Source organism: Micromesistius poutassou, assembly GCF_964030765.1.
Source record: "Micromesistius poutassou genome assembly, chromosome: 20".
Lineage (NCBI taxonomy): Eukaryota > Metazoa > Chordata > Actinopteri > Gadiformes > Gadidae > Micromesistius > Micromesistius poutassou.
In genome coordinates, this window is record NC_140290.1 from 4,794,155 (window position 1) to 4,811,481 (window position 17,327).

At 54.8% G+C, this 17,327-nt stretch overlaps 1 protein-coding gene across 3 annotated transcripts in view; it reads left to right on the forward strand.

The window, feature by feature from the left end:
• Positions 1–17,327, forward strand: part of ash1l (ash1 (absent, small, or homeotic)-like) — a 34,213-nt gene that overhangs the window by 3,304 nt on the left and 13,582 nt on the right. For all 3 annotated transcript variants that reach the window (XM_084484386.1, XM_084484388.1, XM_084484387.1), the window contains 12 exons: positions 936–1,912; positions 2,999–7,550; positions 10,309–11,071; positions 11,236–11,409; positions 11,548–11,642; positions 11,988–12,061; positions 12,160–12,205; positions 12,403–12,511; positions 13,486–13,692; positions 13,984–14,130; positions 16,039–16,147; positions 16,612–16,761. In XM_084484386.1, the coding sequence (XP_084340512.1) occupies positions 1,205–1,912; positions 2,999–7,550; positions 10,309–11,071; positions 11,236–11,409; positions 11,548–11,642; positions 11,988–12,061; positions 12,160–12,205; positions 12,403–12,511; positions 13,486–13,692; positions 13,984–14,130; positions 16,039–16,147; positions 16,612–16,761 (7,134 nt within the window). In that variant the 5' untranslated portion in view covers positions 936–1,204. The remainder of the gene's footprint in view (positions 1–935; positions 1,913–2,998; positions 7,551–10,308; positions 11,072–11,235; positions 11,410–11,547; positions 11,643–11,987; positions 12,062–12,159; positions 12,206–12,402; positions 12,512–13,485; positions 13,693–13,983; positions 14,131–16,038; positions 16,148–16,611; positions 16,762–17,327) is intronic.

Genomic DNA, 17,327 nt, shown 5'->3' on the forward strand with positions numbered 1-17,327 from the left:
TTAAGTGGCTCCTTTTAGTGCTTTCCACTAATGCAGGGTTTACACACACACACGCACACGCACACACACACACACACACACCACCGGAACGTTGCTGCTCTATCACTCGCCCACGCTCAGAGGCTTCTGGGATCACTGCTGGGAAAGGCAGATCGGCTACTTAGTCCCAGAGGGCCCAATGTGCTGAGGTCACGGTTCTGAATTGCCTCCAAATGACTTCACCCCGACAAGAGCACCTGCTTGGGGGCGAATCGCCATTAAATCACTCAGTGACTGCTGATAGCACCATTGTGCTAGCCGGCGTGCACAGTCGGCCACTTCTAGCATGCTCATTTTCCCCGTAGCTAATGAGGGAACATTAGGGATGGGTCATTTGGGCGGGATGTCACCTATAGGACCTGGGGATGCAGTGGCAGCCCAGCGAGACTCTGGGGCCGTGCAGCCTTAAGGATATGCGTGGTTCTCAAGTGGACGGTGCTCATTCTGAGTCTCTGGGCATAGAGTTACACCTTACCACTCGTTCAGGTAGAGACACCGCAGCTGTGTAAATAGGTCACGGACCGCTGAAGGCCGAGAGGACGAACGCATAATAAAAAAAAGAAGTAACCCAGCAGGGACGATGAAGGACGACCTCGCGCGGAATAACCTAGACGATAAAAACTGCTTCCCGTCCGTCCGCCCAGCCCCGCCAGCCCCTCTCCTCCATCATTCATTATGAGATGCTGGGCACGCACACGCTGTGCTTGTTGTGTTGTGATCTGCAACGCTCGCTCTGTCATCTTAGCTGTCACGGACTCATTGATGTTCCTTCATGTTTTCTGTTCGGGTGACTAATTATACGCCTTGTTTTTTTTTACCCCCTTTCACAACCCCCCCTTCTCTCTTTCTCTCTCTCTCTCTCTCTGTTCCTCATGACCCTGTCTCTACCAACACAGTTGAAGAAAGGAGAGAGCCAGAGAGAGCCAGAGAGGGCGGGACACCACAGCCATCAAGAAAGACAGCAGATTTGCCACAAACCAGGATTGTTTTTCTTCTCATTCATCTACCCCCCCCCCCCCTTCCCCCACTTTCTCTTCCCCCCCAATCACCCGTCCGTTGCCTTTATACCACTGTCCACCCCCCCTTAATAAATACCTCTTGTTGGTAAAGCCACAAACATTGGCCCCAAAACTCCCGGTCGCCCCGCTCACCCCCTAGATCTCTGATGGATCAGAAGATTCAGGGGGGCACCGCCACTCCACCCCCCCTCCCCACCGCACTACCCGCTGGGGAGCGAGACAAGGATGGCGGGGGTGGGAAGAAGGATGAGGAGGAGGAGAAGAAAAAGAGGGAACGGGAGAAGGAGTGCACCCCGTTGGACTCCAATCCGGCTGGAGGGGTAGGAGGCGACGGGGTAGGAGGAGGAGCCCCCGGGGCCCCTGGCGGCGTCGGCGGCAGCGTGGACCAGTCTCACTTCTCCATCAAGGAGAGCAGCCTCTCTGAGGGCAACGTGAAGCTCAAGATCGGCCTGCAGGCCAAGCGCATGAAAAAGCCCCCCAAGATCCTGGAGAGCTATGAGTGCCGGCCCGCCTTCCGGGCCACCGTCCGGCACACCACACCGCGTAGCAACGGCGGCTCCGGAAGTGGGCGGGGGGGCCGCACCGGGGCAGCGCCCGAGGGTCCCCCGGCCAACGCACACGTCGCACCCAGTCCCCCTCCTCCTCCTCCTCCTCCTCCCCCGCCTCCTCCGCTGCATAGTAGAGAGAGAGAGCGGGAGCCCAGCCCCCAGTGCCTCAATAGCAGGCCCAACCCGTCGCCTCCGGGCCCGGCCTCCAGCGCTGTTGCTGCCACGTCACCCCCCACTGCGGTTCCTCCTGCGAGCTCTAGTGCCCCATCGCCCTCCCCGACCAACGGGAATAATCAGGCCAAAAAGGTAAGCTGGGGCAAGACCACAAAAAAAAGGGTTTGGAGTTCAAATAGTTGTTGTGCTTTCATAAAGCTTTCCCAGACTGAGGGGATTGCACAAGAGGTTTCTCTGAACTCTTTGGCAAAAACAAAAAGTAAGGGGATTTTCGATTACTTAGGGAGCCCACATTTTTGCAAAATGTCTCCCTGGTCCTTCTCATGCTTTTTTATTTGGCGCAGAAACACGCATCCATTCAGGTTCTCCCCAGACGGAAGTGTACTTTCACTAACACCGTCATTGTAAACGAATGGGTACGGCTAACCTGAGATGCTATTGGCATTCACCAAGGCCGCCATCCCCAACAATGTTCCCCCTCCGTAACTAGCGTGTTATTGCACGGTAGAAAGCGCAGCCTAAATTGCTCTTTTGATTTCTTTGTCTTGTTCCCTTGCCTGACTCAATCCATCATCCACTCGCTCCTCCCCTTCTGCCTGTGTGTGTGTCATTCTTTATGTGTGTGTGTGTGTGTGTGTCGTCTGTCCTCTTTCCCTGTGCGGCTGTGTCATCTACTCACCCTCCCACCCACTCCCCTTTCTCCCCTACGTGACCCCCCTCTACAGCTCTCTCTCTCTGTCCCCAATTTGACCCTGATAAGTGTTATTGAGTCGAGAGACAAGCTCCCCCCCCCCCCCCGGGTATGACCGGGAAGCAGCAGTGGACAGACAATCCTGTCAATGAACTGGCAGTTAGTGTGTTCCGGGGGGGTAGACAAAAGTCCTTGTCGGGTTGGCGTTTACGATGGACAGGCTCGTCCCCGTCTGAGGGCCAGACATGTCTGTTGTAATTCTGCTGGAGACGGGTTGTGAAGATGCTTGAACTTAGTTGTAATAGTGCTGGAATTTAGATGTGCATTTGTAGATATGATTACAGATATTGAAAATTGATCAAATTACTTTTCAGATTCTTATTCTTATTTTTTTATTGATTCATTTTGTTTTCACAAAATTCAATAATTATAATTTGCAGTTTAACCATCAGTTAATAAATGTAAAAAAAAAAAAAAATTGAATTACATTTATATACTTACAAATATATATTTTTCTCTTTGAACAGGGACTACCAAAGATGGCCTGCAAGTCCAACGCCAAGCCAGACGGGAAAGCCGCCAGCCCCATGCCCGAGAGACCCCTCAATCTGCATCGCTCTTCATCAGACAGCAAAACACATCACCCATCACACTCTGGGAAGAGGACCCCTACTCCACAGACCAACCCACTCACATCCCCCTCCTCCGCACCGTCTATGACCACACCAGCCTCGAAAGAGGCCAGTTTCCAAGGTGTCAAACCCGCTCAGTACACTTACAGCACTGAGAACCAGAGGGACAAGGACAGGGGCCTTCCATGTTGGGGAGCCCCCACTGTCACTGAGAAGTTAGCCCAACTCATAGCCACCTGCCCACCGTCAAAGACCCCCAAACCCACCAAGCCTACCAAGATCGCCCCCTCGCCGGCGCCCCCGACGTCGGGCTTCATGGCCCCGACCGCCAAACAGCGGGACCGGGCCATGGCCAACCGGAACACGTACTCCCGGGTGGTCCACCTGGCGCCGCCCCCGCCCGTGTCGCGACCGCCCGGCCGGCCCTACGGCTCTCGGAACAAAGACAGCCTCGGCGAGGGCAAGTCCTCGACCTCGGCGCCGCCCAGGAAGGAGGACGCCGACGGCAACGGGAAGTCGAGCGGCACCGGCGGCGGTAGCAGCAGCAGCAGCAGCGGCAACAGCAGCAACAGCAGCCGCAGCAGCAGCCCCGCGCTCTCCCACGGCAACGGTCGCCCGGGCAACCCAAAACACGAAACAGCCGGCGGGAACCCGGTGAAACCGCAGCAGTCCCGCCTCTCTCACTGCTCGCCGCACAGCGCGCCTTCGCCGTCGCGGCTCGCCTTGTCGTCCTCGTCGCCCCACGCCGCCTCTCCGGAGGAGAGGACGGGGGACGCGTCGGGCCAGCACAGCGGCCCCGGCGCCACACAGGGACACCATCTACGGGACAGCCCCGGCCGGCAAGAGGAGAGCGGCAACCGGGAGAGAGAGCACGACCGGCAGGAGCGCCCCAGAGACCTAACCAAGTGCCCCCCTCTGTTAGGCCTGGGCCGGGCGGAGGGGAAGGACCGGTGCTCTGGGAGTCAGTCGCTGCGGATGGACCGGGGGAGCAGCACCAGCCCCAGCAAGCGCAGCCCCAACCGGGACGCCGGCCGGCCCCTCCGCACGGGGAGCCCCGCCGAGCTGACGAGACACAGGGGGGCTCCGCACCCGGAGTCTGACGAAAGGGACGGCTCCCCGCTACCGCTCAGGCACGACTCGCGAGACTCCTCCCCCGATTCCCCCGCAGAGCAGGACAGCAAGCCCCTGAAAAAGCGAAGGGGCCGGAAACCCCGTTGGACGCGTATCATCAACAAGGCCCGGGAAGGCCAGGACGGGCCCCTGCCTCTGTCTATGAACATGGAAACGCCCCCGCCAGTGAAAAGGCCCGTCGGCAGGCCGCCTAACCCCAATAAGATCAGACCAAATCCCGTGCCACAAAATTCAATGTCGCACCTATTCCCGCCCCAGCCGAGGAAACGGGGGAGGCCCAAGTCTAAAATGCCACGTCTGGACGCTCCACTGCGTGGGCGCCCTCCAAACAAGCTGGCCCCCTCCAAGGTCTACTCGTCGTTGCTCAAGTCCAAAGAAGAGCAGGACCCTCCGGTCCTTCACCCGGAGGTCGACCTCAACCCTCCCAAACCCATGCCCAGGAAACGGGGTCGTCCCAAGCGCCTGCCCCCTACCCTACCCCCCGAAGGTCAACCCCCAACGCTGGCTCCGGAGGCTGGGGACGGAGGGGTGTTCCACACCAAAGGCAACGGGCAGCTCATCATGAGGACAATCATAGGAAAAATCAACAAGATGAAGAGCGTGAAGAGGAAGCGCATCCTCAGCCAGATTCTGTTGGGCCCCGGGCCGGAGGAGACCTCCAGAGGCCCCGGCAGCATGGCGGCAGGTTCCGCGGTCGCCGCCAAACAGTCGCTGACCTCGCTCGCGGCCTCGTTCGGGGGCAAGCTGGCGCCGCAAATCAACGTCAGCAAAAAGGGGACGATATACATGGGCAAGAGGCGAGGCCGCAAACCCAAACTCTCCGGCGGCTCCAAGGACTCCAGTCCGCCCTCCGAGTCTCCCAGCATCACCTCCCCTCTCCATCACCACCACCACCACCACCACCAGTCCCAGCAGCACCACCAGCTCTCCTCGTCAGAGGTGTTCCCCTCCCCCTCGCTCTCTCAGTCCAGCGGGGGCCACAGCCCGGCCAGCGACGGCGGCGGCTTTGTGGAGCCGGGCTCGGTGCACTTTGCCGCCCACCCGCACTACCAGACGCATCACGCCCACCACCACGGCCACCACTCGTTCCCCTTCGCCCCGCCCACCTTCTCGGCGCCCAACCCCCGCATCCATGGCTCCTCTGCGGCGGCGGCCTTGGCGGCGGCCCAGAAGAAGTCGTTGTGCCGCGGGTTCCACCAGCAGCAGCACCACCACCACCCCCATTTCCGGCAGCACTACAACTACCACAAGCTGTCCCCGCCCCGGCCACTGCATCCCACGTCGCCAGCCCCGCTCAGCGAGCTGAAGGAGGCCACGCCCTCGCCGGTCAGCGAGTCCCACAGCGAGGAGACGGTGCCCAGCGACAGCGGCATAGGGACGGACAACAACAGCACCTCTGACCGGGGGGAGAAGGCGGGCTGTCTGGTGGGCGTGGCCCCAGGGATAACCGCCGGACTGGGGGGCGGGGCCGGCCTGCTGATGCCCGGGGTGATGAGCTCGGCGCTGGCACCGGGGGGCCTCGGACTCAGCGCCAGGGGCCGCCGGCGGCATTCCTCGGCGGTGATGCTGGAGCACCCCTCCCCCACCCCCTCCCCGCTCGGGGCCAGGTCACCCCCTGACCCGCGGCGGCCCCACCCGGCCGCCCCGGTCTCTGCCTCTGCCCTGCTGGGACACAAGGAGAAGCACAAGCACAAGTGTAAAAGGCGGAGCCACGGCTGCCCGGGCTACGACAAGCTGAAGAGGCAGAAGAGGAAGCGCAAGAAGAAGTACCTGCACCTGCGCTCGCGGCGCCAGGACCCCGACTTCCTGGCGGAGCTGGACGAGATCGTGGTGCGGCTGAGCGAGATCCGCATCGCGCACCGCGGCGCCGGCCACCGGCCGGGAGCCGGGATGGGCCCGCACGCCGGGGCGGGCAGGGCGCCGGGGGCGGTAGGAGCCAGGGCCCCCGGGGGCCTGGGAGGCTCCGGCGGCCCCCCACCGCACCACTATCTCTCCCGGGACCTGCTGCCCACCATCTTCAGGATCAACTTCAGCGGCTACTACTCGCCGCACCCCGCGTACAACTGCGACCCGCTGCACTACGTCCGCAAGCCGGACCTGAAGAAGAAGCGCGGGCGCCCGCCCAAGCTCCGGGAGGCCATGTCGGACGTCCCCTACGTGCCGGGCCTGGGCTTCCCTCTGTCCAGCGGGGGGTTCTACCACCCCTCCTACGGCATGCCCTACTCCTCGGGGCCCCTGGGCCTGGGCTACTACCGGGGCTACCCGCCGGCCAGCGCCCTGTACCCGCACCCCCACCACCAGTCCTCCCACGCGGGGCCGTCCCACCACTCCCACCACTCCTCGTCGTTCCCCCCGCCCCCGCCCCCCGCCTCCTACATGCACCACCACCACCCGTCTCACCTGCTGCTCAACCCCTCCAAGTTCCACAAGAAGAAGCACAAGCTGCTGCGGCAGGAGTTCCACGGCGGGGGCCGCTCGCCGGTGCTGTACCCGCCCATGTCCTCCGAGCTCTCCTTCAACTGGCACCACAAACACAAGCACCGCCACAAGCACCGCGAGCGCGCCGGCCAGGACGACGACGAGGAGGCGGCGGTCCGGGGCACGGCGGCGACCCGGGCCGGCGTGGGCCTACCGGAGGGCGGAGCCTCTGGGAGGGCAGAGCTGAGGGCCGGCGGGGCCGCCGGACTAGCAGAGCCCCTGCAGCGATGCCGCTTCGGACGGGAGCCGGGAGCGGCGGCGGGCGGCGCCGGCAAGCAGACGACGGCGGCGGCGGCGGCGACGACGACGCCGGCCGCCTCGGCCAACTCGCCCTCGTCCACCTCCTCCGCATCCTCGGCCGAGAAGTACAAGCGCAAGGAGAGCACGGCGTCCTGCCTGGGGCCCTCCAGGCTGGCGCTGGGCGGCGGGGGCGGAGTCCCGCGGGGACAGCCCCGCGCCCCCGACTCCTGGTTCAGGGTGGGCGGCGGCGAGGCCGACTACGGGAAGCTCTCGCGGAACCAGGCGGCCTTAGCGGCGTCCGGCCGGGGGCCCTTCTCGGACGGTCGGCCCGAAGACCCGCCGGGCTGCTCGGACAGCGAGGACGACGAGGACGACGAGGACGAGGAGCCCCTCACGCCCACGGAGGAGGCGGACACCGGGGGCCCGGACCCCCCGGGCCACACCAACCTGTTTGCGTCAGCCCTGACACGGAACACCCTGAAGGCGGCGGGCCGGAGCAGGAGGTTCGAGGCAGGGGGCCCAGAGGGCCCCGGCTTCGCCCTCCTGGAGCGGCCGCAGAGGAAGGACCGCTCGACCTCGGCGGAGAGGAGGGAGACGGGTGAGTCAGCCACACCTGGGTTTTGAGTTACGACAGGGCAGCGGTTTGAAGCGGGCCTGCCACAGTGCAGCGCATATAGAGGAACTGATGGATGAGATACAGCTGTGTCTGCTCGCTTTGTGGATAGGACAGAAAAAGCTTTTTCTTTATTTTTAGCCACCAGAAATAAGTGCAGTACGAGGCTGGAAGGCATTTCCTCTTGTATTAATTTGTTCTTGGGAGGCTTGGTAGTAGAGTCAGTAAATCCTCAGTGAATACTGTAGTACTGTCGCGTTTGATTCTGATTAATCAATTTGCACGGAAATCTTTTTCTGGCCTAAATGATGAAGGACATCAGTTGAAGGTTATTGTATGTGCAAATACAAAAAAAAAATGTACCTCACAGTGAAAGAATATGATTTTAAGGTTTAATGGCAGGAGGCCGAATGAGGTGGATAGACAGTGCTAATAATTCATGGTAGCAGGGGTTTCACTGAGAGAACGGCCCCAATAACCCTCTGAGAATCCCCTGAATGGCAGACCTAAAGTGAGCACTCTGGCCATGTTTGCTCGCTGTCGCTCAGCATGCTCAGCCTACTTGAAACTGTCTGGAGTGGCCAGACGAGAGACGGGGAGGGCTGCGTGTTCCACGGTTGACCATGGAATCAATTTGTTTCAATCAAGTTCCCTCCTTTGTCTCTCGGGCATTAATAACCGTCGCTTCAGTCTGGGCAGGCTGGAAAATACCACAAGAAGTACGCCTAAAGTAGAAGCAGCCCCACAAAAGTACGGAGGCGCAGAACAACATTAACTGCAATCCATGTACTGGCCTTGACATTTGGTAGCCCTTATTGGTGATTAAGGGCTTGGCAGGGCCTGCCCTTCATAAGAGCTTCAACTCCTCTATGCAGTCTCTGCGGTGGCTGCCGCCGCAGTGTGTGCTTCACCGGCCACAGTGGATATTGCGTTTCAACAAGGGCCATAGTTTTGACAGCGAGGCCAGGGGAGGAGTGTGTTGTGCCGGCGGGGCTATATTTGGTAGACACTTAGATCAGAAGCACCCGGTAAGGGGCTTAGTCTCATGTCTCCGCCAACAAACGTCGTCGTCGCCGCCGGGCCTAATCCGCCCTGCTGTAGAGTACTAAGGCAGTGTGTGTGTGTGTGCGTGTGTGTGTGTGTGTGTGTGTGTGTGTGTGTGTGTGTGTGTGTGTGTGTGTGTGTGTGTGTGTGTGTGTGTGTGTGTGTGTGTGTGTGTGTGTGTGACTGCGTGTGGGATGTTGATGTTGGCTGGGTATCGGGATAGAATTTTTGTTTCAGTGTGAGACAGCAGCTCAGACCCAGGCGCAGTAAATCCTAGATGAGAGATCAGCGCTGGGAGGGACACATTGTGGACCAAATTAGGAGACGCGGAGGGGAGGAGACGGAAGAGGGTGATGGAGAGAGGTGGTGGAGGGAGGAGGAGAAGGGGTAAATGATGAGGAGGATGTGGTCGAGGAGAGAGCACTGGATAAAGGCTGAGTGGAAATAAAAGAAAAGGGGAAACCGCAGACAGTATTGAGGAAGCTTGCTTTAAATGAGCCGTGTTCAACAAGCAAATTATTAAACAAACAGGCCGGTCGAAAGGTAGTGCCCTCCTGAGTACTTACAGAGCGACTTGCGGGCATGGGGGGGGGGGGGGGGGGGGGCTGATGGAATTGAAACCACAAAAAGCTAATGGATGACAGGGTGGGGATTGAGCTTGACGCCGGGCAAGAAGCAGTGAAATGGTTAACAAGGCACGCCATAAAATGTAAACCGGGGTCTCGAGACGTGAAGGACAGAGAGGACAAGCATCAAGCAAGCGAGGACAGAAGACGGTGTGGCAAGAATGGCGCGGGTCAAAAAACATTGCAGTTTAGTTTTTAAATGAGATTGACAAAAGGGATGTGGATGGACGGGAAGGATGTTTGATGGGGGGTCTTGTGAAGTCAAAGTAGCGATGTGCTGTGACCAAAGTGGGCAGGAGTTGGGGAAGAGAAAGAGGCAGAGACTGAGGGTGCACATAGACCCAGTGTCTTGCAAGGAACTCGGTGTTGAGTTATTAAAGCAGATCATTGCCATGGTGGCGATTAATGAATGGCCGGACAAGAACGAGAAGGGAAAAGCCAGGATGAGAGATGCAAGGAGAGACAGAGTGCAGGAGAGGGACAGACAAGGGGGGCGGGAGGGGGGAGGAAGAATAGTTAAATAAAGGACGTGGCGATTAATAAAGCAAGAAGTACTCGTGGCATGGTACTCCGTCACAGTGGAAGACCTGCTACCATGCAGCCCTATTATTAGGAGCTGATACACCTAATGGGTGCGGAATGGTCCCCGCTGGCACTGCAATTGGGCAATTATGCCAGAGCTGGACGCAAAGTGTGCAACGCGTTGGAATGATGCCAGCGCGACAGCTTAACAGCTGCTATCTGCGTCCCAGTGTGTCCGTCAGATCAGACTACCTGTGGTCACATAAATACACCGTGGCATGGCATCCCTTTGTTTTAAATTGCTTAATTATCTTAATTCGTCTTTTTTTGGGAGGGGATCCTAGTGTGAAGAGCAGATGGTCGGTGTCTGACAACCGTTGCTGGAAGGTAGTGGTGTAGTGGTAAACATCATGAGGGACAACCACAATCGTCTATAAACGACTGCATGTGGAATTGGCTAGCTACTGATTCACTTCAAAGTTACTCAGCTACTTTCCTTGTCACTAATTATGAGAGCCTCCGTCCGTCTCCTTTGTGTCTCTCTTATCAAGGCTCCTCCGCTGGCCAGACCCATCAGCCCCCTCTGTTCCACCCGCACGCCACCACCGCCGCCGCCTCGACGCGCCTCTCGCCCTGCCGCGACTACTGCATGGACCCGCCGCAGTCCCACATGGCACACCACCACCACCACCACGGCCACGGCCACCCGCACCCCGCCGGCAGCGCCCCCAAACACAGCCTCCACCACGTCAACAAGATCCTGCGCGCCAAGAAGCTGCAGAGGCAGGCGCGCACGGGGAACAACGTGGTGAAGAAGCGCGGCCCCGGGCGCCCCAGGAAGTACCCACTGCCGTCGCCGCCGCCCTCGCCCCCGTCCCCTCCCACGCCGCCGCCTCCGCCCACGCCGGCGGTGCCGCTGTCCGAGGCGACCCAGAGTCGGCAGCGGGCGGGGGAGAGGGAGAGGGTAGGGGGAGGGCACCTGCCCAGAGGGTGGGAGGGGGACACGGTGACGGACGCCATCGAGCTGGTGGTCCAGGGACAACGCAGGAAGGGGCCGAAGAGGAAACACTGGGAGAGAGACGGGGGTGAGGAGGAGGAGGAGGAGGAGGAGGAGGAGGAGGTTGGGGAGGTAGAGGGGGAGGAGGAGGAGGACGTGGAAGGGGAGGAGGGAGAGGAGGAAGAGGACGGGGAAGCAGTAGAGGCCGCGGAGGGTTCTGCAGGCAGAGTGGAGAACGTGGGCGGCCTGGTCGCAAGGCCTGCACCCGGGGGAGGAAGAGGCTGGATCACACCGGAAGACCTCCACCTTTTTCGGGGGTAAGCTAACTTTTTATTGCAAGGACACTAAGACACTATATTTGTCATGTAAGATTTCCCATGTCGAGTAACTTAAAGATAACACATTTTACAAGGACTAATGTAAGAAAAGTATAAATATATATATATGTACATTAGAGACCAAGTCATGGTTCTAATTTTAGCTCACTGGAAAGCAAGCCAGATGGCAACTGCTCCCCGGAACGCCCAGGCAACGTCTCCAGGGAACAGGCTCCGCCCATGCCTTTAACCAGCCAACGGGAGAAGAGGCCTGCCAGACCTCCAAAGAAAAAGTTCCAGAAGGCGGGGCTTTACTCTGATGTTTATAAGTCTGACGAGTGAGTGTCAATGAAAGAGTTCTACCGCTCTGAGAAAACTACAAGTCACACATGTTTAATACAGAATGATACAAATCATACCAAATTTAACCTTCTGTGGTCGTTGTTGTAATGACTGTATGACTTTTTGTGCAATAGCCCCCGGAGCCAGCTTCTGCAGCTGAAAAAAGAGAAGCTGGAGTATATTCCTGGGGAACATGAGCATGGCCTGTTCCCCGCTCCAATTCACGTTGGTATGTCTAGAAATGTGTTACGTTACCCTGTTATGGATTATTTGTCTTACTTGACCAAATAAGGCCATTTCTGCAGTATGAAGAGAAATGCATAAATATGATGGCATGCAGTCAAATTCAGGGAACACAGACTTACACATACTTGTAGAAAAGCATACGTCACCTAACACTACTACAGAACAAAGTATATCTTATAAACTGCAAACACAGACGAGTATGCATACATACTGCAGAAGTTGTATTCTAAAACATCATGTCAAATGTCTTCTGCCAATATTTCTTCTTCCTCTCATACATGGTTTGCGTTGGCGCTCGTTTCACCTCTTCTTGTTTGCTTTTCTTTAGGCAAGTACTTAAGACAGAAGCGCATTGATTTCCAGTTGCCTTATGACATCTTGTGGCTGTGGAAACACGACCAGGTGATGAGTCTTGTCAAGCCATTCAAAATGTATTTGTAGAGGCGTTTTCCCTGCTTTTCCCTTTGTGCTCACCACATGTTCTGTAACTTGTATTCCAGCTTTACAAGAGGCCTGACGTCCCTCTTTATAAAAAGATCAGATCAAGTGAGTAGCCAGCGTCTCAAATGACACCTGTGATTCCCACAATGGTGTGTTGGGAATTTCCTTCCTCGTAGTCAATTACCCTTTCTCCATCCTATCAGACTATCTAATCATTCTATCCAAACAGAGAGCATTAGCATCAGGTTGGACAATCGTCACCAAAGATCTTGACCCGCCTCACTCATTGCTCTGTGTTCTAGACGTCTACGTGGATGTGAAGCCCCTCTCTGGGTACGAGGTGACCACGTGCAACTGCAGATCTCCGGACGACCCCACTGAAAAGGCCTGCCTTGACGACTGCTTAAACAGGTATTACAGCGGTCAGAATACCACCCAGGCTACATTTCAACAGCGAGACGGGGGCCTGACGTCTCCGTTACCCCAGAGTACAATACAAAATCAGTCCCCTGAAGAATGTATCGAGTGCCAGGTGCAACCTGAGCCTTGAAACGCTGAGAGATGAACAGCGCTCTTGTGAAGTGAATCACATGCTCATGTTTTTTTTTTTTTGCCACCACTTTTTGGGTAGGATATAATTGCTGATTTGTGAAGTGTGAACTGAATTGAGATTCATCCGTGTAACTGATATCAATGGAAATCATGCCAATTTCTATATAATCATCATGTTCAGAGTGCTCACCATTGGGTCAGATTGCATGCTGCATTATTCTGCATACAGGCTGAAAATGCCCCAATACTGACGAGCCGGATCAGTGAAACCAGACCGCGCCACGCAGCTATATCTTGTCTACACTGTGTTCTGCTCACACAAACCAGAGCCACAAGCTTACTGCAGTCTGATCCTTCCTTCCCAGTGTTTAAATATTATATTCCAACACCCCATATGTCATGTTGGTATATTTGTAACATGTCAAAGAGCACATTTATAAATGTGCTGAATTCTAACTCTGGTGGGCATTAGCTTGCTGACTGCTGTTGTTGTAGAACAACAAGCGCTGCAGAAACCTGATAAGGGAGGATGCTGGAACACACCTATATGCTAGTTCACCGGAGTCCTTTGGAGCACAGTGGAGCCCTTTTCTTCTGCCATCTAGTGGCGGAACATACTTCATTTGTAGTGGCTGTGCGTGAACTGCGCGAGCCAGCACTTAACCAAAAATACCGTCTCACAACCCTCATGAACGTTTCATATGCCAATCAGTCGAGTGTTGAGCACCTCTGAGGTGTTGAACCTCAGCCCCTGAAGAGCGCAAGAACCGCGCATCCACACCAATGTCCCCACCCCCCAAACTCAAGGCGTTCCCGTTCCCCCGTCTCCCCAGGATGAGCTTCGCCGAGTGCTCGCCCAGCATCTGCCCGTGCCGGGAGCAGTGCGACAACCAGCACATCCAGAGGCACGAGTGGGTCCAGTGCCTGGAGCGCTTCCGCGCCGAGGGCAAGGGCTGGGGCATCCGCACCAAGGAGGCCCTCCGCTCGGGGCAGTTCATCATCGAGTACCTCGGGGAGGTGGTCAGTGAGCACGAGTTCAGGTGAGGGCGGAGGAGGAGACCGAGCTGACAGTCAGTGGCACCTTTGCGTGCTAACCAACCACTTATATGCAAAAATGTCTGAAAACCTGAGACTCTCGTTTGGTCAATGCAATGCAAGTAGGAAAGAGAACCTAATTGTGATGGAACCGGTTCATTAAAGGAATGCGCAGGTTGTGTAGTACATAAACCAGTTCCGCGTCTTCTTGAGCTATTTTATATGGTGGAAATAGCTTCCCTCCCAGGGGACCCAGTTTAACATCCCTGTTCTTCTCCTCTGTGGGGGGATCTCAGGAGCCGCATGATGGAGCAGTACTTTGCACACAGCGGACAGTACTGTCTCAACCTGGACAGCGGCATGGTGATTGACAGCTACCGCATGGGCAACGAGGCCCGCTTCATCAACCACAGCTGCGAACCCAACTGTGAGATGCAGAAGTGGTGAGTGTCACGTTGACGCAATTGGTCTGGCTATTGTAAACACACACACACACACACACACACAACTAAACAAACACACACACACACACACACACACACACACACATACACATTAACAAACACACACACACACACACACTCTACATATGAAATATTTATACATTTGTTTGTTGTTAGTAACCAAGGCTCAACGTTGTCATACTTTGCCGGATTAATTAGTTCAATCTAAATGGAGAAAGCATTTCAGAAGAAGCTGTATGCAGACAAGGTTTGGTATAATTTATGAAAAACAACTAATTTGATGAAACATGACTATTTCTACTATTACCAGCATAGAGCAGTCGATTCAGATCTATGTAGGTCTCAGGTCTTCCTCCTGAATTAGCACTGAGGTGGTGGGGGTTAGGCACTGAAAATAGAGATAGAAAATGATTCTTATGAAGTGTTGTGATGGTTCTGACAGCCCCTTTAAATAACATCCTGATGCCTGCAGCTTTTTGTTTTGTTTTTGATGGCTCTTAGAAACAGTTGCTGTGGTACCAGGAGTTTGCTTTTCTTAGTTCAGTTTGGGAACCTTCTCAAGCCTGCCCCTCTCATGTTGACAATGCACTACAGTGCAGTTCATACACCACAGTACACGAAGCAACCAAATTCGATCAATCAAAACTCAAACCACTGCAAATAAAATCTGCGGTTAAAACAACTATGTAGTTAAACAGCTCCCTTTTATCGTGCGCAAAAGCAACTGTTTTTGTTGGCCTTTCTCTGGCAGATCTAGTTTGGTCGTGCAGTGGGACCCTAATGAGATCAGGCAATCCACTCTCCCAGAGTCTAGCTGTGATAACTGGTTTAGAGAGGCCTTGTTGCCGCGCTAAACCACCTTCTGTAGTTTCCCCCGTAGGGTTAGCATGGTTTCCCCGCTCTCGGACATCCAGTTTAGCAGCCTCTACCACCTAAGCCTACAAGCCTGCTACTCAAAACTATTCGCCTTGAGGGGGCTGGAGGATGTTTGCTCTGAAATGATTTGAGAAACTTGCAGAACCAAATCAGAACCAAAAAGAAAGAAAATAGAAAAAACCAAGGTCTTCAGACAGCTGACAAACCATGGTGACCCAAATGTCCCTGTCTGCTGCCTGTTCTCTGAAGACAAGTGTCAACACAGAACACTGTGTGTGTGTGTGTGTGTGTGTGTGTCTTGTTTGCCAGCGCGTACGTTCACATTCACGTCAGGGGTGGCTGGCTCAGACAAAAACAAATCGTCCATGGCTAGAAGCTTTCGAGCACAATGCGTGCCGACTCGTCCTTCCTGCAAAGGAGAGAGAAAGAGGGAGATTCTGCAGGTAGGCGGGCGGTCTGACATCCAGCTGTGTGGCTCCCACAGACAAAGTGCTGAAGCAGCTGTTTCGCCTTTGTTCTTTTTTACAAGCATGTAGAAGGAATGAATTATCATGGCATATGCGACACAGGGCTCCGGTTCTGTATCCTGTGTTCTTGAAGGGAACGACGGAAACTCAGTCCCGGGGAGGAGCGGGGACTGTGGTAACGGAGGTTGCTGCGGCAGCAGTTTCTTTCTTCGATGAAATGAAAGAATTGATTTGTTCTTTTGAAACATGTCATTTGAATATGGCTACCGTTCAGACAAGATGCAAAGCAAGTGTTTTGGCACACACCAGCGGGGTGTATTGAGTGTTCAAGTCAATGTGTAGTGTGTCAAAGTGGTGGTGGAGAATCTTTGGAGTTTGCTGCTGGTGTGTAGTTCTCTTACTACTACTACTGCGCTTGCTTGAATCCCCCCCCCCCATCCCCAACACACACACACACACACACAGACACACTTACACACCCAATAGCAGAAATGCAGCTGTTTTGTTGACTATTATTGTGATACTGATGCGCTATTGGTTTCAGGTCTGTGAACGGCGTGTACAGGATCGGCCTCTTCGCTCTCAAGGATATGGGCAGCGGCACAGAGCTCACCTACGACTACAACTTTCACTCCTTCAACACAGAAGAACAGGTAGGATCACCGCCCACGAGCTCATGCTCATTCCCAGGTCATCTAGTGGTGCAACTATTTGTATTCAATCAATCAATGAAAACTAATGTATAAAAGATGAATAAAATGTCTATACAAATAATATATATATATATAATTGATCTAGATATTATTATTATTTTGTATGTATGATAGATATGTATCTAAATGCATAATTGAGGAAATATTTAATAATAGCACATGCCCATCATTGAGTTACCAGAATAATATTTTGAATAATACTCAAAATAAATCAAGGCAAAACTGCCTGTTTGGTCTGTGGAGCAGCCAAGAATTATTATTATATTTTTATATCTTGATCCGAAATAGAAACAAGCACTTTCTCGAAACACAGCAAGTACCTCTTTTAGTACCTTTGAGTCGTTTAACTTTTTGTATTTTCTAACAAACTTTTTAATTTGGTTATTTACCGTTTGCCCTGGCAGCAAGCGTGTGAATGCGGCTCGGAGAGCTGCCGGGGAATCATTGGCGGGAAGAGCCAGCGGATCAACGGCCTCCCTGGGAAAGCGGGCGGGACCCGACGTCTGGGTCGCCTGAAGGAGAAACGCAAGTCCAAACACCAGCTTAAAAAACGAGTAAGTCGGACACAGCGGGAGCCGCAGAGAAATGAAGAGAAGCAAGTTTGCTGCTGGTTCAAAACCTCACAGGCGACAAAAAAAAAGGAATGTTTGCGAATCATTTTATCATTAGAATTGAAGTAAACAAAACAGGGGACTTGATGACATGGAAAAAATAACAAAGTCCATCCCAGATTAAAACAACCAGAGTTGTTGTGCGTACACTGTTTAATTAATTGCCACACGGACACGGCCTATCCTCCATGTAATGGATACCTGGACAATGTGGAGCTGCTTCATGCTCCTCTCCGTTTGAATTTAGGTGTGCCGTGTATCTAGGCCACGCACTTCTCCTTGTCTCACAGGGGCTCTGAGTGCGCTGCCAGCGCTCTCAAATGGCAACTTTGAATGACGTGCAGAGCGCTCCACCTGGGCTTCTCTCAGCGGATAACAGTCTGGATAACAGAGCGAGACAGCATCCTGTCCTCTGCTTGAGTCCCCTCAATTAGTGTTTCCAGAGAGTTTCAATTACAATGCAAACATACGAACCGTTGCTGTCCCATGTTGGGACCTCCATGTATGTA